At 38.0% G+C, this 22,561-nt stretch overlaps 1 protein-coding gene across 2 annotated transcripts; it reads right to left on the bottom strand.

Annotated features, from left to right (window-relative positions):
• Positions 1 to 1,838: 1,838 nt before the first annotated feature.
• LOC145035079 (callose synthase 7-like) lies at positions 1,839 to 12,812 on the bottom strand. Of its 2 annotated transcripts, XM_078983661.1 has the most exons (41): positions 12,098 to 12,811; positions 11,147 to 11,247; positions 10,940 to 11,052; positions 10,760 to 10,847; positions 10,562 to 10,672; positions 10,323 to 10,445; positions 10,132 to 10,221; positions 9,948 to 10,039; positions 9,731 to 9,872; positions 9,500 to 9,634; positions 9,346 to 9,422; positions 9,174 to 9,261; positions 8,976 to 9,098; positions 8,762 to 8,879; positions 8,357 to 8,688; positions 8,220 to 8,272; positions 8,086 to 8,146; positions 7,930 to 8,011; positions 7,789 to 7,838; positions 7,617 to 7,703; positions 7,337 to 7,536; positions 7,174 to 7,255; positions 6,914 to 7,077; positions 6,700 to 6,823; positions 6,512 to 6,615; positions 6,333 to 6,435; positions 6,107 to 6,258; positions 5,917 to 6,026; positions 5,724 to 5,825; positions 5,571 to 5,639; positions 5,288 to 5,474; positions 5,101 to 5,212; positions 4,894 to 5,016; positions 4,632 to 4,750; positions 4,459 to 4,542; positions 4,265 to 4,377; positions 3,958 to 4,187; positions 3,082 to 3,879; positions 2,952 to 3,002; positions 2,651 to 2,836; positions 1,840 to 2,450 (listed from the first exon to the last, which is right to left on the bottom strand). In XM_078983661.1, exons 1-41 carry the CDS (start codon positions 12,297 to 12,299, stop codon positions 2,214 to 2,216), a joined length of 5,718 nt encoding a protein of 1,905 aa, XP_078839787.1. In that variant the 5' UTR covers positions 12,300 to 12,811; the 3' UTR covers positions 1,840 to 2,213. The 2 variants fall into 2 exon arrangements, with proteins under 2 accessions (XP_078839786.1, XP_078839787.1); XM_078983660.1 differs by having other exon boundaries at positions 1,839 to 2,450; positions 8,976 to 9,261; positions 12,098 to 12,812.
• Positions 12,813 to 22,561: the final 9,749 nt, after the last annotated feature.

Genomic DNA, 22,561 nt, shown 5'->3' with positions numbered 1-22,561 from the left:
TAAAATGAACAAAAAGTCAAAAAAAGTTAAACATTCATAAGTTGTAAAAAGAATATACAAATAAATAAATAAATAAATAATAAAAAATCCTAAGTTGTAAAAAATGTTACAAATTCAGTTGACCTGCGTTTTTAAAAGCCTGTTTCGGATAAACGAACAAAATGTTTAAAAAAATTATGATTAAATAATGTAAACGAACAAATCATTAAAAAAATAAACGAATAAAACGTCAACTCATATATATATATATATATATATATATATATATATATATATATATATATATATATATATATATATATATATATATATATATATATTCGAATAAAACGTCAAAAAAATATAATGAATATTAAATCAAAAAATAAAAATAAATAACTAATAAGTAATAATATGATTTAAGATAATTGCTTTACAAAAAGTAAAAATGATTTTTATACAAAATCTATATTAAGTTTATTAAAATTAAAATTATTAGTGATTAAACACGTCAATCATTTTATTTTTGTGTAGTCTGATATCAATATCACATCATTGTTATGTCAATTGTCAATCATATCAAACAAGTTATATTTTACTTATTTTTATGTAAATGAAAGAAAGATAAAACTTGAATAGCAAAAAAATTTCGAAAAGAAAAAATTGAGGTACCTAGGTGAATGATAATATCTTTTCTATTAATACATAAAATAATTGGATAATGACTTAAAAATGTAATATATTTTTTGATTTGTACACATTTGTTCACTGAGTTTTTTTTCCGTCCATATTTACCCTTCAACTTGTTAAAATGTATACATTCAGTCCTCATGACCGGTTACTCCAGGTTAGCCGAGAAAAATGACTTAATAGGATAATATAGTTCTCATTTTGTACATATTTAGTCCTTAATATTTTTTTGTTTCAAAATAAGTTATTTTTGTTTTTGTACTCATTCAGTACTTAGGAATTATTACTATAAGTTTTTCTCACGACATCTTACGTGTAGCAATCATTAATGAGGTGTTTGGGGTTATTATGTTTATGTCCATCGCGATCTCGACTGTTTGGTTGCGTAAGTATTGTGGTTTGACTTAGGTCTTGTAATGTAAATGTCGTAACTTTTTCATACGATATCAGATTTTAACAATCTTTATATCCATCCACAAATTCGTTTTTTGAGTCTACTACAACTTTCGTTAAGATTACTCCCGTTAAAATGTAATATTTTTTTACTTATGATTTTATTATTAAAAAAAAAAAAAAAAAACGTTCATACATGCATTCATAAAAAAATGTGTGGATATAAAGATCGTAAGTAAAAATATATTACTTTTTAACTGAAGTAAATCTAAATGAAAGCAGTAGAAAGTTGAAATACGAATGCATGGATATAAAGATCATTGAAATCTGAGATCTTATAAAGAACTTATGACGTTCAGAACACATGACATAAGCAACCAAGTAGTCGAGATCGCGATGGACATAAGCATCAAAAGCCCCAAAAACTCATTAATGAATGTCTCACGTAGTCGTAAGAAAAAGCCTAAAGAAATCATTCATAAGTACTGAATGAGTGCAAAAACAAAATTGATTTATTTTGCAACAAAAAAAAAATATTAAGTATCAAATATGTACAAAAATATTAAGGACTAAATGTGTACAAAGTGAGAAATATATTAGCCTATTAAGTCATTTTTACCGATTAACCTGGAGTAGCCGGTCATAAGGACTGAATGTATACAGTTTAACAAGTTGAAGGGGTAAATGTGAACAAAAAAAAATAATAAAATAATAAAAAAATAAAAAAAAAACTCAGTGACCAAATGTATACAACTCGAAAAATATATTACTCTTTCAAGTCATTATCCCTAAAATAATTACACTCAAAAGCAGAGCCTTGCGGAAGTGATTATTGCAACTTTATGCAAGAATTAGGCGTAAAACATTTAAACAGCCCTAGATTCTTTAGAACAAATCTGTATAAACGACTGAAGTTACCTTCAATGTCATGGGTATATTTTTTTTTTCAACAAGTATGACTGTAATTTCAGACTGTTGTTAATCAAGATTTGATTTGACAATAGCAATTAAGTTTAAAAAGAATTATGAATCTGAAGAATATATACAGATAAAAATATATATATATATATATATATATATATATATATATATATATATATGTAGAGTTGTAAATTCAAAACTTCCTTTGAACAAGGGTGTTAACAAGTAGGTTAGGTCTTGTCCTTGTCCTTCTTCCCAGCAAGAATCATTGAAATCTGGAGACCTCTGCTGAATGCTTGATTGAAAAGCAGCCTTGTTTGGAACTCTGATACGAAAGGGAACCATGAAAGTATGACAATTGGCATAAATATCACCAATCCCATCAAGCATTCGTATGCACGCCCTAACTCCATTATCGAGTCCCAAAATCCTATGCCTTTTACACAAGGCCTGCACGCTTGACCAATCTGAATTCACAGTTCCACAACCACCATCATCAGTAAGCAAATGAGACAAATAAAATAAGGTATGTTTCTTTTCCCCAAAAAACAAATTCATCAATTTTAAGTAACATGAACATGAGAGGAGTTAAGAAGGTAAAAAGGTTGGTGTCTTAAATCTTAATACATTAAGTCAAGAGTAAGTGCAAAAAAGAAACAGCACTTACCAACATGAATGCCCAGCCTGTTGGCAAAAAGGCAAGGAAGGCAGCAAATATGTCACTGATGGTCAGGCCACATACAACAAATAAGACTGTCATGATTGAAAGGAAGCCAAGGAAGAGAAGCGCCTTTAAGATCCTGAACATCAGCTGTAAGTCTGTGCCAAATCTTCTTCTCCCCATTGACACCAACTGACAAAAAGAGTGAACATTACACCATACAATTAGGTTTTCAAGAATTGCATTGTCTTTCTAGCTCTACCACACAATCATAGATGATCAATTTGGTTTTTTGGTTTTTTTTTACCTTCAATGCTAGAAGAGCAGATATCATGACCAACCACGAAAGCGCATAAACCTGAAGAAAAAAAAACGGATGACAACGGATTGTTTTAACATGAAACAAACGAATAGGGATTAGGGAAGGAAGAACAAACCAGTATACTCGTGCTTCCACGTGAAATATTAAGATGATACACAAGTCCATACTGATAGATGAAGAAGCGACACGCAAGTATAATTTCAAGAATTCTTCCCCTTATGTTTGTGTACTTAAGATGCTGCTGTTCTGCATCCCACCATGATTCCCAACTTTTATCCTGTGCAATTCCAATCCCACCACGATTCCCCATCCACCTTTTCCAATCAGTCCAATCCTCCACTGTTTTCTGCCAATCAAATCCCGAAGGATTGAACACAAAAGGAGCAAACAACCACGAAGCCACCAAGAACCATATCGAGAACGTTATAAACAGGTATAGATTTGAACTCCGGTACGAATTCCCATACACCTGATAGATAACAAGCAGAATCCCCAATTCCAACCCTTTCACAAAGTGACTACGTGAATATAACCTGTAATTTTCAGCGAATTTTGCATGGAAGACAACAAAACCACGACCCGTGGCGCGATATTTTGAGCCTCCGTGTAGAATCGTTCTTCCATAGTAATGTGCTTTTGTTCCAAGCTGGAAAGTGAAAAACACAGAGGCGAGTTGGAGTTGCATTATGATGAAGTCGCCTAATGCAGTGCGAAATCCTCTTTCTAGACCGATTTCCATAACCATAGGAAGCACGAGAAGTAAACCGAGCTGAAAGACGGATTGGGTGGCTAAAGCTTCTTCCAGGGCTTTGTTGCTACTAAGACTTGCATCTTCTAATATCCGCCCTTCCAACCCACTCAAAACCATGTACATGCGTCCGTATAGAAAGGCATAAACAATCAGCACAGTGACCTGGATAGAAAGAGAAGGAAGTAATTATATAAAAGTTGTAAGTAGTAAATACAAGTAGATGAAGATTTGATGTTATACCATGCTGCTAAAGTAGAAACCAACTGTGGTGAAGTAGAATGAGAACATTCTGTAAAAATCAAAACGGCGACCGAGTCGGTAAACATCACGGCTGAGTGTCTGTTCGCCATTTCCATTTGCAACTTTAGCTTCGAAAAGGGATATTTGATTCATACCAACATCACGACCTTTTCCTACTTGGATGTATTCATGATGTGTCACATAACCTCCACGCAGAGTGGAATTATAACCTGGAAGGATGAAGGATGTTGTTACAAGATTAGATTCATAATTTTGATTTTTGAAGATGGGAAGAAAGTTTAATTACCTGAAAATATATCCTCGCTCAAGTTGATGGTTTTAGAAGCTTTGCTTACGCCACCCCTTGTGATGTGAAAGAGTCTGTCAAATATGTCTGGGTGACCGTAATGGAATCGCACCCTGTGGAAGCAGAAAGATTCCAATTCATAGAGGGTACTTGATAATTTCATATATCCATGCATTTTTCATTATTATATATACCTCAGAGGGTCAGCTAAAACCCTTTGCCCAATTGTCACAAAACTTGTCTCCTGATTGGACATGAACCAAGCAAGTGACGACACACTGTAAAACAATGAAATGAGAGAAAGAATTGGTGTAACCTTCCATACACAAGTTGGAAAAATGTTATAGTAGGTAAATTAAGTACTGACCTTCCAGTGAAGATATTTTCTCTCAACCCCAATATTGTTGGTCTACGTTGGCCATGATGATCCTTGTGAAATTCCTCCAATACATTTCTCATTTTGAATGCTTCCTCAAAGTAATTGTCCTGTACATATATATATATATATATATATATATATATATATATATATATATATATATATATATATATATATAGATGATTTTAGATATCTGTGGATGCTTCTGAAAGATTACAATTGTTTTTTTTTTTGTAAATTAGTAAATTACCTGATTCATGTCGATTGTCTGTAGCGCTTCTCCACGAGTAAAAATAATGGCATGATTTTGGTTTTCAGGTTTTCCTTCACCAATTTCTGTAGGGGGGCCTGGAAGCTTGATACGGTATATTTCCTATCATGCCAATATGCCATGATAATAGTTAACAACAAAAAATCCATCATCAGTTTGTTATGTTACACAAAAAGTCATAGTTACCTCGTCTAAAGAATCCCCACCCTTAACTAGAACAGAGTAGTAAACCTTCTGAGATCTACCTTTAATGGTAGCCTCTCTCTCATCTATGTAAGCAACTCGTAAAGAAGGATATCTGAAACCAATCAAAATATAATTACAAAATGTACAATTAAATTTCTGATTAATATACGATCATAACAACACTTACGTCAGCATGAGATTCAAGATGTTGGTATAACAACTTTGATCTCTCTCCTCACTGGATTTCTTTTGAGCACCATAAATCTGGCAAGAGACTACATAGGTGAACTTCAAATCAGCCATTGCACTTGCACGTTCTTTGAGATCCATGAGATGTTTATTCACGTCAGCTGTCCGGAATCCAGTAAAAATCTCTGTGGAAAGAAAAAATAAATAAATAAAAAAATAAAAAATAATTTTTTTTGAAAAAAGTTACTGACACTGAAAAACTTTTGACCAATCACACTAACCATTGTCTTTTGCATAGTCTAGGAAGCATTGAAGTTGAAGAGCTTCCTTGTAGTACATCATCCCTCTCACTGAGAAACTTTTGTAAATGAGCTTCTAAATATATAAAACGTGACTTTTAAGTTTTAATTAAACTAGCATGCAAACAGAAATACCAGTTCTGGAAAGAGTCTGCCCCCTATAAGAAACCCATTGACGTGTGGCTTCTGTTTTATCCTCGCTATCTGCAATCCGCTCTTCAAAATTCTTCCATTCATCTGGTTTTGCATATACAACAAAAATATATATATTAATGTTGTTTGATTCTAGATAAAGAGGACAACAATCGAAACTAATATCAAGAGTCACCTGGATATATCTTCTGGAGGTAAAACAAAATTGTAATTCCATCTTCATTTTCCTTCTTAAGCTCATCATCTGAATAGAGAACATCTTCTTTGTAGTATGGAGTCAAAACACTGAAACAAAACCTAATAATAAGGACAATGATGTAGGGCATCCATGAGTGAAATAAGTGAATGGTTGGAAAATTACTGACCTAAATGAGAGCATGTTACGGACAATTGGAGCATTTGGCATTTTCATATATAAGGAGTTTGCAAAGAAAGTGATACGCCTACGAGCTTCCAAATTTGTAGGGACGTTAATTGCAGATTCCTTGACAGTCAAAAGCAACCGAAGCCTCACCACCTAGGGGCATAAATGTAAAATTAGCAAAAGGAATAATAAGAACAAAATCGTGAGTGCAATATGACAGATGATACCTTTTCCTTCCATGATCTGATTTGAGTTAATTGGACATTGATTCGCTCAAATCTTTCCTTTTTGTCACTATCATGATGATGAGCATGGGCCCTTTCAAGTATCCTACAAAAGGACACAAAATGAATTTTACAGCATAATGTTTAATGGTCAATCACTCAATCCAAAATAAAAGACTTACTCGTGCCCGTTATTCATAACATCTTGTGTGATAATCTCCATGATATCCTGAAAAACATTGATGATTTGGGATGTGTATTTCTCATCATCAACATTATCTGCTAGCTGTGGAGAAATCAGAAAAATAACAAAAAACAATATAAGGAATAGATTGCCAATGATGATGAATAATAAAGAAACACCTCTTACCAGATGATCCAAGAACTTCTCCAGCTTATCATTGAGTGAAGGCAATTCGCTCATACGAAATTTACTCAAAAACGTTCGCTCTAGAATGCTAGTTTCTATTTCATGGCATATATGCTGTAAGATCCTGTAAAAAGAAAATGAAAATGAAAATGAAATAGATTTTCCAACTACTTGTAAGTATAAATTTGCAGTAGGATCAAGATGTACGCCTTACATATTATCTCGGTCATCATCAATGAGTTCAAATAATATTTCCTTAAGTGTTTGGTAGCATTCCATCACTGCTGACCGCATATAATCATCATTAGCGATCTTCCTGAACAGGTCTGCATCTTCCTTTCCTTTGAAATCTTTGGCCATGTCTAATGCAATGGGGATCTTAAGTGGCAAAAAGTCAAAATCATGATTACATTTTAACTTCAGATAAACAATAACAAAAAGACATCAAGCCAAGGCATGGAGGATAATATGTACCTTACTAGCAAGCAAGAATGGTGGCCACTGGACAACTGGAACATCACTTGTGGTATAAGGTACAAGAAGCAGATCTGTCTCACTTGAAAAATAAAACAAATGTCAACAGAATATTCTGCTTCAGTTTGATTCCTTAGATTAATAACAACAAACTGTTTAAAACCTGTTGCTGATCAAGTCTTCCATCCGCATTGAAAATATGAATTCATTCCACACCTGTGAAAATTTTGCTATGTTCTTTCTCATGGATAGATCATCTTCCATATGATCTCTTTTAGGATCTTTTTGCATAGGCACAAGGCGTTCAACAAAAGCTAAAGGAACCGATTCAAATCGTGACCTTAGCATGCCAAGCGTCCGTATCTAAGGATCAAACACCACAGAATGATGATGTCATCTTTCTATTTCAAAATTTAGTAAAGTAAAGATATATGCGTACTAACCTCACCCAAGTGGCTGAAGGCCCCATAGATTCCACCAATAATAGTAGCATATATCGCGTACCAAATTTGTGTGTCCATGAAATAGACCTAAAATGAAAATATAACATTACATATGTTTAATCGGCCTCATAAATGCAAAACAAAAGTAATTATTATTTTAAAGAACACTCACCATGACAATTGGAGCCCAAATAGAAATAACAACGCCGATATTGTGGGTCACTACAAAATGTTCAAATAAGTAAGTAATCAGATCTTAGTCTAATAGGAATCACAATTAAACAAAGTTTGTATGAAAATTTTAGGATTTTACTGTTGGGAAAGAACTCATGCCACTCATAGCTGCTAACATGCATTTTCATGATTAACTTTGTGGGTGTGACCAGTGGCAGTATCTACAATGAAATTTGCAAAAATAAGCATAAACTGTCTATACAAATCATATGGTAACAAGCATTTCCATGATTACCTCCACATAGTAGCTGAATGCGAACTTGCTTATTAGCAGCACTATCCAAAATAGAGTATACCTAAGATCAAGAGTAACAAAGTAAGAAAAAAATGTATCAAATCACAATTCATAAATAAACTTTATATCCTTACTTGAAAAGAGAAAAGATGTCTTCATGCATGCCTCTTCCAACATAGAGTTTTGGCTGTAAAAATCCGCAAAATTCAAAATAAAACAAGAAGCATGTGACATCAATACACACAACCAACCAACATGTAAATGAACTTGCCTGTGCCCACCACATTAGAAGAGTAACTATGCGCCAATTGGAACGTTCCATGTGTCTCCTTATAGGTGGAAGAAGAAATAGAAAGGCAGCCAGTATGTTGGGTATCAAGTAAATTGCTATAAGGTAGTTATAAAGTGATTGCTCTCTCCAATTTCCCCCCAAAGTACTGACAAACTTCACAAGTCCTGTTGGATTTGGAACTGATCTTGAGTAACAAACTGGCAAGATTACCACCCAAAATGCAGCTACAATGAATTTGAGTATATAGCGAAGAATCTGTGTAGGTTTTAAGCTCCCCCAGGCATTGAAACTAAGGATTATGTCTAGACTAGCTGCAAAAAGAAACCATAAATTACAAAAGGGCAACAGAAGTAACGAAAGAATGTGCAGGAAGTAAATACGTACCTTGGATAAAATTAAGTATGGCATGAGTAATGAATATGCTGAATATACTTTTGATGACACCTTCATCCAAAATTCCAAAGATCGATCCATCTCCATGCCATGCAATAATGATCATAGCCTACAAGATCAAAAAGAAATGATTCAAATGCTACCAGCCCTAATAAGAACTCACCAACTGATACTAACTGCATGATTCTGTTATATATATGCCTACCTGCAAGACCAATATGAGGAATATCCACATCCGATCAAAACTCCTGTAAAGGTGCAAAAATGTACGCACTTCAACAAAATTTGTTTTAGGCTTCTTCTTTCCAGATACTACTTGATTGCGCCCCTGCAGATTACTTAAATTTGAGCATATTTTTATTTGGTGGAAACTAATTACTAGCATAATTAAATCCACACATACTGCATGATGGCGCGATGACTCATCAGAGTGGACAAAAAAGTCAGACTTGCGATCCATTGGCCAGCCTAACTTAAGGCATTTGTCAGACCTGCAAGAAAACAGAATTAAAGGTTGGTCAACAGTTTCACAGCATGAATGTCAGTTTTATAATACTTATAAAGAGAGTAGTTACCAAAAATATTCATTAAGATCATCATAATTTCTCCATGAAGCATGGCTTGCTTTGCCACCTTGATTTCTCCTGGCTTCCTGCCACCATTACAAAAATAAGTCCCATTAGAATAGTAGAATTTATCAAACTGGAACACAACTTATGATGTTATTACCTTGCGAAGAACATCATAAACAGGTGAGATGACCTCACGCAGAAATGCTTCCTCATCAACTGCTGTTGCTTGATATGTCCCTCCACTTACAGGTTGGACATTGCCAAATAAAGTTCCATGCATTTCATTTGCCATCTGTTTTGTTCAAAGAAAAAAAAAAAGATCGCATCATAAAGACAAACAAAATGATAACTGTATTCTTTTAAATATGAACAAAAAATAATAACATACATTATGAAAAATATAGCAAAGGCATTCAGGCATGAACCGTATGTTTGAAGCTTCACCCCAGATGAGTAGATAGAGTCCAATGTAGAGAAGATGCAACTGCTGCCACTGCTGCCTATCAGCTCTAGGTGGAACCTTATTTGAACTTGAACAAACAAAAAGATTAAATCCTCACTTCAAAGAACAAGAAACATGCTATCTCATCTTGCTAATAACTTACTCAATGATTGATGTTCGATGCAAATAATGACACCATGAGACATAGTTCTTGAAAGTTTTATCCAGTAAATGCTTTACAGTATGGCTACCCAACTGCAAAAAGCTCCTCATCAGTATTTAGTTCATCTCTAAATCACAGTCACACACAGTTTTCAAATATTACAGTAAAAAAGTGGGAGCTTTACCTGATCATAGTCATCAACACCCTTCGACCTTCTATCGATATTTGCAAGTAACAATACCAAGTGCTCCCGTTGATTTGCAACATTTCCTTTCTTCATTTCAGAATCACAAAATTTTCAATATAGTCACATTTGTAAACAATTTGTGCATAGTTAAATTTAAATAAAGCAGTTTATGAATATAAGTTAGTTACCTGAAAACCAAAAATTAATGATAACCACTCAAGAATATCATTAATAGGTTTGTCTCCGTCTCCTATCCTTCTAACAGATGGAAGGTTATCCACAGTGCGAATTGCTCGAAGAGCTGCTTGGATCTAATGACATGTGAAGAGTGAAATAAATAAGAAGGATGTATACATCTTTGTGTGTGTGTGTGTGTGTGTGTGTATATATATATAGAAAATGAGATTTATGTCTGTCTGAATACAACCTCGGGAAGCCTTGTGATTGCTGGTTTATTTCCAACAGCATACAAAGGAAGGATGTTATAGTGTTCATGTTGTTCTCTGTTTGCATCTACATCTCTTGCATATTGTTGAGTCTAGAATGCCATAGAAGCATACATGAGCAATGGGGTATTTAAACTTACATGGTAACTAGATATCAAAGTATGATAAAACAATCATACCTCTTGCTCGATTTTTGAAGCAGGTACCACAGTCCTTAGTACATCATATAAAACCGTTGCAATCTGATAAATCTTGGCCATCTCCTCACTTAGAGATGATAGAAGAAAAACAACAAAATGAATAAGTAATCAGATGATGTGATGTAACATCTCTAGACATTAATTAAAAACAAGCCTCACGGTTTCTTTGTGTATTGGCCTTCTCTGATGTTTTTCTCATAGAAGTTCTGGTAGAACTTCTGGATTTCCCTAGGATCACTTTTTGCTAGCCGAGGTTTTGTCGTTTCTTCTTCCTACACCAATACAACATTTTAAATTTTCATTAGAATTTCTGAAAATCTAATATGACTAAAATACACTTAAAATGGTGAAAATAGTAATGTGCACCTTCTGAAGTCTATGTAGCAGGTAGGTCTTGAACTGGCGAACACCACGTCCACTAGATATCGGATCCATCCTGTGGGCCTTCTCAAATGCATGAAACCGGCCTAATGCAACAAATTAAAGGCATAAATGAGAAATTTATTACAGCAACCAGCAAGCACAACCACCATGCTGTCTTAATTTTCTTGGTTGTTTCAAGGTTGTATATGCTGATGTACTTTTGAGGAAATGATATATGGTGCTACTTTTTATCTCTATTTTCGCTTTCTTTTTCTTGTACTTTTACAGTTGCAGCATTTCTGTTCATACCAGCTTATCTGCTTTTTTACCTTTTTTTTTTTAAAAAAAAAAATACTTGCTCTGAATACCTCAAAAGAAAAGTCCAAAATTCTTTATGTAGTAGTCAAAATTAATCTTTATGCATGTCCCTTTTGCCAAAAAGAATAGAGCAATCGAATCTAAATCATCTTATACATTGTAAACCTGAAACAAAACTTATTTTCTAAACTAATCAAACATATTTCAACCAGAAACAAACTTAAGTAACTCCAAAAAGTTTCTCTTTTTTCGTCTCATGATATCAAGAGTCACAGAAGACCCCAAGAGGTTGGACCTATCCTATGACTTGGTGTCTGATGCGGCATGATTTGAATCCTATTAGGTAGTTCTCAATGTCTTATAAGCTATGCACAATCACCAAAAGGACTACATAGTGCCAGATACCCTGATTTTATGAGCAATACTTGGATCTGTGTGATGTGCTATTGTATTTAAAAGTAATTAATTATTATTCTGGTTCATCCTATTTATAGAAGCAAAGTTACACACCTATCTAGTTTTAATCAATAGATTTTCCAATCAATCGATTTCAAAACTCACCTCCAAACACAACAAATTATAAGCAATTTGGCATCTTAGGAAAGGAAGAGGCAGATATAGTAAGGGGAAACATACACAAGTAAGCAACTCTGTCATTATCCTTCTCGATCTCATTGGCAACCCGAAGGATGGGAGCAATAGAAGCAAGGGAAGAAGGAACAAGCTCGCTATCAACACCTTCGGCATTAGGATCAACCATAGTGGAAGTCCTCGTCATCCTCCTTGACAACGACCTCGGTGGGCCCACCTCATCTTTGGTCCCACTCGTACTCGCCATTCCTGCCGTCCAACTCCGTCAGCACCCCTGATTTCCACCTGAAACTTGTTGGAACTCTCTCTCCCTCCACCCTGAAAGCTGCTGAAGAATGCGCACACGAAAACCATATTTGTATTTATGAATTTTGATATAGATAGAGTGTGTAAAGATCCTTTGCTTGCTGATGCGGGGCAATTACTTAGCTTTTAGGGCTTTCTCTGATAGCAAGTAAAGAATGGGAGCATTTTTCAACTTTATGGGGGAAGAGGATGAGGAGAATAGAATGACTGCATCCCAAGGGAAGGAATTGAAAAGGGACCAAGGAAGGGAAACAGCGAGGGTTTTGCTTTTTGCTTTTGATTTTGATTGATTATCCATTGTAACCAAGATGCCATTGCACCAGTTCCCATGAACAGCAGGGTTTTCTGGTCCTCTTTTGACTCGTGCTACGGCAAAAGGGAGATACGAATACGAGATTCCTGTGTGGACTGCTTTCTGCCTATTCCCGCCCCTTTAGGGTTTAACCAGAAAAACAGAAGTAACAGAACACTCGATTGACGATATGATAATTTCATATTTAATTTCTCTTTACTTATATATATTTAACGAAAAATTGCAATGAGTTTCTAATTTCACAAACATTAGTTTCTCTATTCCTTTCATATTGTTTAAATATGTCGTTAAAATAACGTTTGGTCGATGGACATGATTAAAGTGGACCAGATAGATTAAGCATAATACTTAGAGTAAAATATAGTTTTGGTTCTTGAATCTTGTGGTTTGCATAAATCATCAGTTTTGGTCTTAATATTGGGATTTAATTATGTATGGTCCTTATTTCACTATTTGGTATCAGCTTTAGTCCCTGGGACTTAACTCCCATCGGTTTATGCTGTTAAATTCATGTGAAAAGACAACTTTGCACTCACACCAAATCAGCAGAAAAACATAAGGGATCATTTATGTAAAGATTCCAACCTAACATAAAACATAGTAAATGGACAATTTTGCTCAGATCTTTCATTACTTAGAATCCTAAGATCTTCCATTACTTAAAATTGCATTAATGAAAATTTTTAAAGTACATGTACATATTACAATGTCAATACGCTTGAAAAGCCTAAGGTCCTCTTTAATAACCATCTTTCCAGACCCAGAAAGATCTTTCTAGCTAAATGGGTCGGAAAAACCGTTTGATATGCACAAAAAAGTTCAGTTTTCCCCGGTAAGATATATCTTTCCTACAAAGCTTAAACTCATGTCTGGATGAAAAAGAAACATGCGTTGGACAATTGTGCCCGAACAAGAAAGAAAACGTTGCCCCTCGTTCATCTATATCAGCGCCTCCATCATGTATCATCAACCTTCATCGGTTTGTCCCTTCGCTGGCCAAGACGCCGTCCTCCTCCTCTGTCCCTGACCAAAAGTCACTGATCCCCTCCATCTCTGCCCAGGTTCGTGTTCTTCTTCTTTTTCGTTTCTGATACGTTTCTTTAGAATCCGTTTCTTGCGAAAGACGAATTTTTTTCTGATTTTTTTCCAATATGTTTCAATTTGTGATTTGTTCTTTTTTCTGCTTCTATCATTTTCTTTTTTCTGCTTCTATCATTTTCTTTCTTCTGATTTTTCGAAATCTGAGAGTGTCATTTCAGAGTTTGTGAAATCAAAATCAAAATCATATTATGTTTCATCTGATTTCGAGCATAGGAGGAGATACATGTTGAATTTTGTTCAAATTCAGTTTATATGTGTTGTTTTTTAATTATACATGTTGAATTTTGTTCAATATTATATTATATGTGCTATTTTTTTATTATGCATGCTGAATTTTGTTCAAATTTATATAACTTTTAATTGTGAGGACCCTTAGTGAACAGTATTTGGTTCCTATTGGTGGGTTTTTCTTTTTTGTTTTCTTTTTTCTTTTTCTTTTTGTTTTTTTATAGACAGTGGGATGCATTCGAGTCCACATTTGAGTCATTGGCCACCGTCTCTGTTTCCCAATAGCATAGCTCCACCACACCACCGACTCCATATATTTGTTGCTCGATTCATATGTACACGTATTTCTTCACCGCCTTCTTCTTCCAATCATTCTCTTCCCCCACCTTCTAAATCGACCTCGTCGGTAAACCCTCATTCTATCTATCTTTATGCTCTGTGGTTTGCTTATATATGAAAAAAAAATCCTTTCCACCCTCTCCTTCGATAACGTATCAACCCTTCTCCCCTCTATCGCACCAGTCAAATGCCATTAAAGGTGGTTGAAGTCGACTACTGTGACAATAGTCAATTTCGGGTCAAGTCAAAGTCAAACAAAGTCAACGAGTCAAACCGTACAACTCAATTAACCCTTGTATACTATGGTTTACGTTATGTAATTACTCTACAACTCGCTATTTTAATGAGAAAACATCATTTGGAAAACTTGTGTGTTTAATTTTCCTTAGCCTTGATAGTGCTAAACAATGAACCAAAGTGATACAACACTATAACACACTCATCGGGAGTGTGTAGGACACGAAAACATGGCTTAACGAGGTTTACGGACCTTGCGTTGCAAAGTCGGATGCTCAACAAGGTCATGTAACACCCCAATTCTGGTACGATATTTATAATGTTATTTATTGTTATATTTCTTCAAGTTTTAAGGGGAACTCGACGAGTCAGTAGCTGGACTCGTCGAGTTAGGTCGCGATTTCGAGCACGTTTAAGTTGGCGACTCGGCGAGTCCGCCTGGATGAAACCCTAATTTCAAGGGTTTGCACCCTATATAAACAACTTTTGGGGCCTCAAGTCAGCCCCCATCACCCCTCAGAGCTTCATTCTCGAAACCTTAGAGCCTCTTTTTGCATTTTGAGTGATTTTGGTGTATTCTTTGAAGATTTTGAGAGATAAAGAAAGGTAGATCAAGAGGAGAAGAAGGAGATCCTAGATCTTGGAGGAATTTCAGAAGAAAGTAAGGTATATCTTGGCCCTTTTCTGTTTTTATGCTTAAATCTCCTTTGTGAAGCCATTCTTAAACCATTTCTTAGCTTAGTAGTAGCATAGAGGACTTATGGAGTTGATTAACCTTCAGATCTAGCTAGATTTGATTTCCAGGAGCTTAGATCTAGCACCTTTATGGATTCATTTTGCATGAAAGCTCTAGATCTACTGTTATAGTGTGCTTTTAACCTTAAAACTTCCATTTGATGTTATTTACACATAAAGTTGGAAACTTTACGTGTAAATCAAGTCCCAGGAACCCAGATCTATTAATGGCATGGATTAGTTTCAAACAGAATTGAGTGTATAGTATTTGCATGCATACGACTCAGCGAGTCGTTCTTCTGACTCAGCGAGATGAGTCGTGAGTACCTTGTGTTTCCTTTTTCGAGTTATGCCGAGTGGAGCCAGTGAGTGAGAAGTGGACTCGGTGAGTTAGAGGGTTAGACTCATTCGTGGAAGAACTCGATGAGTCAATGCCCTGACTCGGCGAGTTCAAGGCCATCTTCATACTTCAAGAACAGACTCGACGAGTTGTTCATACAACTCGGCGAGTCACAACTATAATGATCATCTGATGAAGGAGAACTCGACGAGTTGTTCATACAACTCGGCGAGTCGGATGCAGATTGTCTAAGTGTTAGTAGCGAAGAGGAACTCACCGATTTTGCGCCAAAACTCGACGAGTAGTAGCGAGTGGAATCAAGGAAGTAAGAGTAAGGACTCGACGAGTTGGCGGCCCAACTCGACGAGTCAGGTCAACTGAATGTTGACTTTGATAGTTAGGTTGACTTGGACCAGGGGTAGGAGAGTTATTTTACCCTTAATATTATTATTATCAGTATTTGATTGATGGTGCTCATGGATATTGTAGTCGGTAGGGATGAAAGTGGGTCCAAACCCGGATCGAATGGACCCGGACCTGGAAAACCCGGAACCGGTTAATGGGATTTTGTAGAACCGGAAACCGGACCGGTATATAGGAACCGGTTCCGGTTCGGTTCCGGGTATGGTTCCGGGTAAAGTGGGTCTAGAACCGGAAAACCCGGAAACAATAAAGTGGGTAGGTTGGAACCGGATAAAGTGGGTTTAGAATCGGAAAACCCGGAAAAACCGGAATTTTTTGGTAATTACTTACTACTTAGCGGATTAAACTTTGAAAATTTTTATATTGATATCCCGACTTTGGGGGACTGTAACTCATTGAATAAGAAACTAAAATTAACAAAATTATAATCTAAAATCATGTACAAACTCTAAAATACACTCTGGAAAAAACCACATGTCAATCCGACTTTAAACGAATGAGATATGCATGTGTTAACATTTTCACATAATACAAAGTACAAAAACAAATTGCTGAAAAGTTGAAAATTTTCAGTTTTGATATCCCGAATTTGGAGGACTGTAAATTATTGAATGTTAAACCAAAAATGACAAAATTAAAGTCTAAACTCATGTACAAACTGTAAACTACAAGTTGCAAAAAACCACATATCAATCTGACTTCAAACGAATTAGATATGCATGTTTTAAAACTTTCACCGAATACAAAAAAACAAAAAAATTAAAAACTTCCAGCTTTGATATCTCGACTTTGGGGGACTGTAAGTCAATGAATATTAAACTAAAAATGGCAAATTTATAGTCTAAAAACATGTACAAACTCTAAACTACATGTTGGAAAAAACCGCATGTCAATCGGAGTTGAAACGAATGAGATATGCATCTTTTAAACGTTTCACAAAAATCAGTTCCGGCCCTAAAAGTGGTTCCGGTTCCAAACACCGGTTCCGGTTTTTAGACCCGTTTTACCCGGACCCGATGGACCCAAACCTGGATTACCCGGAACCCGGATAAAGCCAATTTTTAAACCCGGAACCGGAACCGGTTTTATATATTCCGGTTCTAACGGTTCCGGTTCCGGTCCGATTCCGGTTCTGGTCCGGGTTTCCGGTTCTAAATCTCATCCCTAGTAGTCGGGGTGAAACAAGCGACGCAGCAGACAGATTCCAAAGCAGTCCTTTCATCAGCTAGGCTACGAGGTGAGTTTCCTTCCAATAAGAACGGGTCTAAGGCCACAATGTCGGCCCATTTAGTTAGTAGTAGTTTCCGGACTCCGGTCCGATGCAGTTGTTAGTGTGTTTGATGCCTTCGTGGCTCATACAGGATTTATGTGTTAGGTGTTATCGGCTACGGCCTGACGTAGTATGCAGTAAATGAGTTTATGATCATGTGTGTTATGCTAGTTGATATGTGTTTATGTTATGCTATGTTATGCTCAGTTAGTTTCCGGACTTCGTCCGATGCAGTTAGTTCCAGACTTCGGTTTGATGCAGGGGACAAGGTCCCATTCAGTTCCAGACTTCGGTCCGATGCAGTTAGTTCCGGACTTCAGTCCGATGCAAGGGACAAGGTCCCAGTCAGTTCCGGACTTCGGTCCGATGCAGTTCCGGGCTTCGGCCCGATGCAGTGGGCAAGGCCCAGTACGTGTTTATATGTTATTGTATGGTATGTGGTAGTTTGGGGGAGCTCACTAAGCTTCGTGCTTATAGTTTTAGTTTTGGTTTCAGGTACTTCCGCAAGTAAGGGGAAGAGCTCGGGATGATGGCATCGCACACACCACAGCTTCAGTCTTTATCCTGGGAGTTTGTTTTGATTCATAGTTTGATTTGATATAGTTGTTTCACGACATTTTATTATGAGTTGAGATATTTGACATATGGTTTTTATGATATGACAATCAATATATGATTTTTATTACTATTTTAACAAAAAAAATTGGGTTGTATTTTGGGATGTTACAAGTTGGTATCAGAGCCTTGGTTTGAGGGATTTGGGCACACTTCCGGGTGTGTCTGAACTCAAACTAAGGAAATGGTAAAATTAGGGCTGTAAACGAACTGAACGTTCGGCGAACCGTTCGTGAACTGTTCGGCGGGAAGTTCGTTTATGTTCGTTTATTTAATAAATGAACGAACATGAACAAAAATTATCGTTCGTTTAGTTAAATGAACGAACATGAACAATGGTCTCGTTCGTTCATTTATGTTCGTGAACATTCGTTTATGATGTTCATTTATGTTCGTTTATTTTCATTCGTTTAAGTTTATTTATATTCATCTATATTCAATTATTTTTTATTATATTGCTATATTATATGTTCGTTTATGTTCATATATGTTCAACTGTGTTTTTTTTTATCTTTGTTCGTTTATGTTTGTTCGTTTATGTTCGTTTAGCATGTTCACGAACATAAATGAACGAACATGAACAAAGTAATTTGTTAAACGAACGAACATGAACAAGAAAATCTCGTTCGTTTATCCGTTCGTGTTCGTTTGTTGTTCGGCTAACTTAAATGAACGAACATGAACAAGACCTTGTTCGTGTTCGTTTGGTTCGTTTACAGCCCTAGGTAAAATGTTTTCAAAAGAAAAGAGTTTTAGAAAAAGTAAAAAAAAAAAAATTTAAGAAGATAAAAGCTTTGAAAAGAGAAAAGGGGTGTGGTGCATGCGATCAGCCGAGCTCAAGTAAGTACTCCCAAATTACCCATACAAGTTATGTTGTGAATATCAGTTTCAGTTTCAGTAGAACAACATGCTAGTATAGAACTAAGGATCTAGGATGATGCCTTATATGTCTGTTTTATGTGTTTCAGCCTTATAAGAATTGCATGCTAGCATAGAGTAGTCAGCAGTAGGATAGCATGTTTAGGTTATGCCTGATAATGTGAGCTTAGCATTGTATGCTAGTATAGTTTCCCTCTTATGAGGATAGAATTGCTTGAGTAGTCTCCTATGTCCGAATGTTGCTTACTTTGTGCTTTGTGAGACTCTAAGTGATGGGAGTTAGCCATTAGGTGAATACGTCACGTCACATGTGAATAGGGTTGAATAATCTCAGAGTGCTAGACTTAGCTCTATTGCGCAGCTCTTGTCTGAGTCTAACCGTTGTAGAGACGAGTCTGTTACTTGAAGGATTATCTGAGCCTCGCCGCATGTGATGGTGTTCAGGTTCTGGCTAATTGGCATCACAAGGAGGCTTTCAGCAGCTGAGGACTGGATCAGGTATAGTCAGAGAATTCCCTAGGGCAAGCCTAGGATGAGAGTAGCAGAGATCATTAGCAGTAATAGTGACTTGGTGGAGTCGAGGCAGTACTTGAGGAAAGTACAGATAAATGTGGAAGGTAGTATGGGCCTGTACTACTGGAAGAAGAGGATCCGTACTCGAATCAAGGAAAGCTGAGATGAGACCAGGAAACTTGTGGTAGTAGTGATTCCACGAGATATATCAGTGTTCCTGACGTTTATTATGTTGTGTTTCAGAATGGTGGAATTACGCCCTAGACCAGCAGTCGGTAGTTCAGGTGCCGGAGGGGGATCAGGATCAGGCCCGGAGGTCGGGCAGTTGGATGAGCAGACCAGGGAGTTTATCTCTTCAGAGATTACTCGCACCATACTTGAGCAGACTCCTGTGATCTTCGGTTCGATCAAGGAGGGTATCGTAGAGATGATGGACGAGAGGCTGAGTACTTTTCGTTCTGAGGTAGCGGCCATGATGGGGTCGCGTACGCTCACCTTCAGGGAGTTTCGTGCATGTGGAGCTCCAGATTACCACAGGGCGCAGGACCCCATAGCGAGCACCAGATGGTTGGCAGATGTGGCCAACGCCTTCCGCACTAGCAGATGTCTTGAGGGGGACAAGGTCAGATTGGCGTCCTGTCTTCTGAAGGACAGGGCACGGGATTGGTGGAAGAAGATTGGTCATGCCATCGGAGATGATGCAGCCTTGGATGCCATGACTTGGGCAGACTTTACTACCAGATTCAGAGCCGAGTTCGCACCGGTTATTGAGGTGCAACAATTAGCTCGCGAGTTTCAGGATCTTACCCAGACTACTGAGACGGTGGTGGAAATTACCGCCAAGTTCAGGGAGAGGGAACTTCTCGTTCCTCAGTATGCGGCTGATAAGGAAATGAAGAAGGCTCGTTATCATGAGATGTTGCGGAGTGATATCCGCCAGTTCGTGAGCCGGTCCAACTGCAAAACGCTGGATGACATGATTGCTAGGGCGAGAGAGAGAGAGAGAGAGAGAGAGAGAGAGAGAGATTGACATTAAGATGGAGAGGAAGAGGAGGCTGGAGGCGGCTCCAGGTACAGGGAATGCGGGAAAAAAGCCCAAGGGTTCAGATCATAGAGCTAGGAGTTAGCAGAGCTACGCTCGGTGTGGCAAGTGTGGGAGATTTCACGACGGGGCGTGCAAGGCAGGGAGTGCCGGTTGCTACAAGTGCGGCCGGACTGGGCATATGAGCAGAGATTGTATAACCACTACTGTCGCCGTTGCAACATCAGATATGATTTGCTTCCATTGCAATAAGAGGGGACATAAAAAGTCCCAGTGTCCGAGTTTAGCTGTTGCAGGAAAGGTGTCAGCACCTGCTCCTACTACTTTGAGGATTACAGATGGCCGTCAGGGCCGAGCTGAGACGCCGGTGGCAAAGGGTAAGGCTTCTCAGCTGACAGCAGAGGAGGCGCGAGCGACTCCTGACGTGGTGATGGGTATGTATTTTCCCCTTATCTCTGCATTTATTATTGAGTGTTTCTTATGGTTATATGTTTTGTATAGGGTCGTTCTCAGTGAATGACATTTCAGTTACGGTATTGTTTGATTCGGGAGCTACCCGATCATTCGTCTCTCTCGCACTTAGCAAGAGGTTTAGCAGAGCTCCAAGGGAGCTAGATTGTCCACTTGAGGTTAAGATTGCAGCTGATAGGACCGTTAGGGTGGCAAGGGTGCACAGAGGGTGTTCTATGAAGTTGTTCGATGAGCAGTTTCCGGTGGACTTGGTCCCTATTCCCCTGCGAGGGAATAAAGTCATAGTAGGCATGGATTGGCTGAGCCCCAATGGGGCGGTGATAGATTGCGAGCTACAATTAATGAGGGTACGCACTCCCAGTGGGGGAGAGTTAGTGATTCAGGGAGAGAAGCCACAACGGGCCAGTTCTGTGTTCAGCAGCGAGGGCAAGACACTACTTTCAGCAGGGTTGTGTCGGCTATATTGCCTATGTTTCAGATGCTCGAGAGAAGGGCAATATGGCAGTTGATGATGTTCCAGTGGTGCGAGATTACTCGGATGTATTTCCGGAGGAATTACCGGGGGTACCTTCTGAGAGACAAGTTGAGTTCAAGATTGATCTAGTCCCTGGTGCGGCTCCGATAGCCAGGGCACCGTATCGGTTGGCTCCCCTAGAGATGCAGGAGTTGTCTACACAGCTGCAAGAGCTGCTGGACAAAGGATTTATCAGGCCGAGCAGTTCGCCCTGGGGTGCACCGATTTTATTCGTGAAGAAAAAGGACGGGTCGCACCGTATGTGTATAGATTACCGGGAGCTAAATAAGGTAATGGTGAAGAACCGTTACCCACTTTTGAGGATAGATGACTTGTTTGATCAGCTTCAGAGAGCGTCTTGGTTCTCCAAGATTGATTTACGCTCCGGATATCACCAGATGCGGGTCAGAGATGAGGATGTGCAGAAGACTGCCTTCAGGACCAGGTATGGTCAGTATGAGTTTGTGGTGATGCCGTTTGGGCTCACCAACGCTCCGGCCGCGTTCATGGACCTCATGAACCGCGTGTGCAGGCCGATGCTGGATCGGTCTGTGATAGTATTCATAGACGATATCTTGGTGTATTCCAAGACTCAGGAGCAGCATGAGGAACACCTGAGAGAGGTGCTAGATGTTTTGAGGAAGGAGAAACTTTTCGCGAAGTTCTCCAAGTGTGAGTTTTGGTTGCGTGAGGTGCAGTTCCTTGGTCACCTCGTCAACCAGAAGGGTATTTTGGTAGATCCGGCCCAGATTGAGGCTATGATGCAGTGGGAGGTTCTGAGGTCTCCATCCGAGATTCGGAGTTTCCTAGGATTGGCAGGGTATTACAGGAGATTCATCCAGGATTTCTCCAAGATAGCAGTACCGCTCACCCGACTGACCAAGAAGTCGGTAGCATTTCATTGGGGGCCTGAGCAACAAGTAGTGTTTGAGACCCTCAGGCAGAGATTGTGCGAGGCACCAAATTTTACCCTGCCAGAGAGAGTAGAGGATTTCGTAGTCTACTGTGATGCCTCGATCACAGGTATGGGAGTAGTATTGATGCAGCGAGGCCGTGTGATAGCTTACGCCTCGAGACAGTTGAAGTCGCATGAAGCTAATTATCCTATGCATGATTTAGAGCTGGGGGCAGTGGTGTTTTCCATCAAGATTTGGAGACATTACCTTTATGGGGTCCGTTGTAC

The sequence above is a fragment of the Lactuca saligna genome, chromosome 3 (genome assembly GCF_052625555.1).
Source record: "Lactuca saligna cultivar CGN05327 chromosome 3, ASM5262555v1, whole genome shotgun sequence".
Classification (NCBI taxonomy): Eukaryota; Viridiplantae; Streptophyta; class Magnoliopsida; order Asterales; family Asteraceae; genus Lactuca; species Lactuca saligna.
Note: the sequence above shows the minus strand (reverse complement) of the source record. Positions and strands in the feature narration are given on the sequence as shown.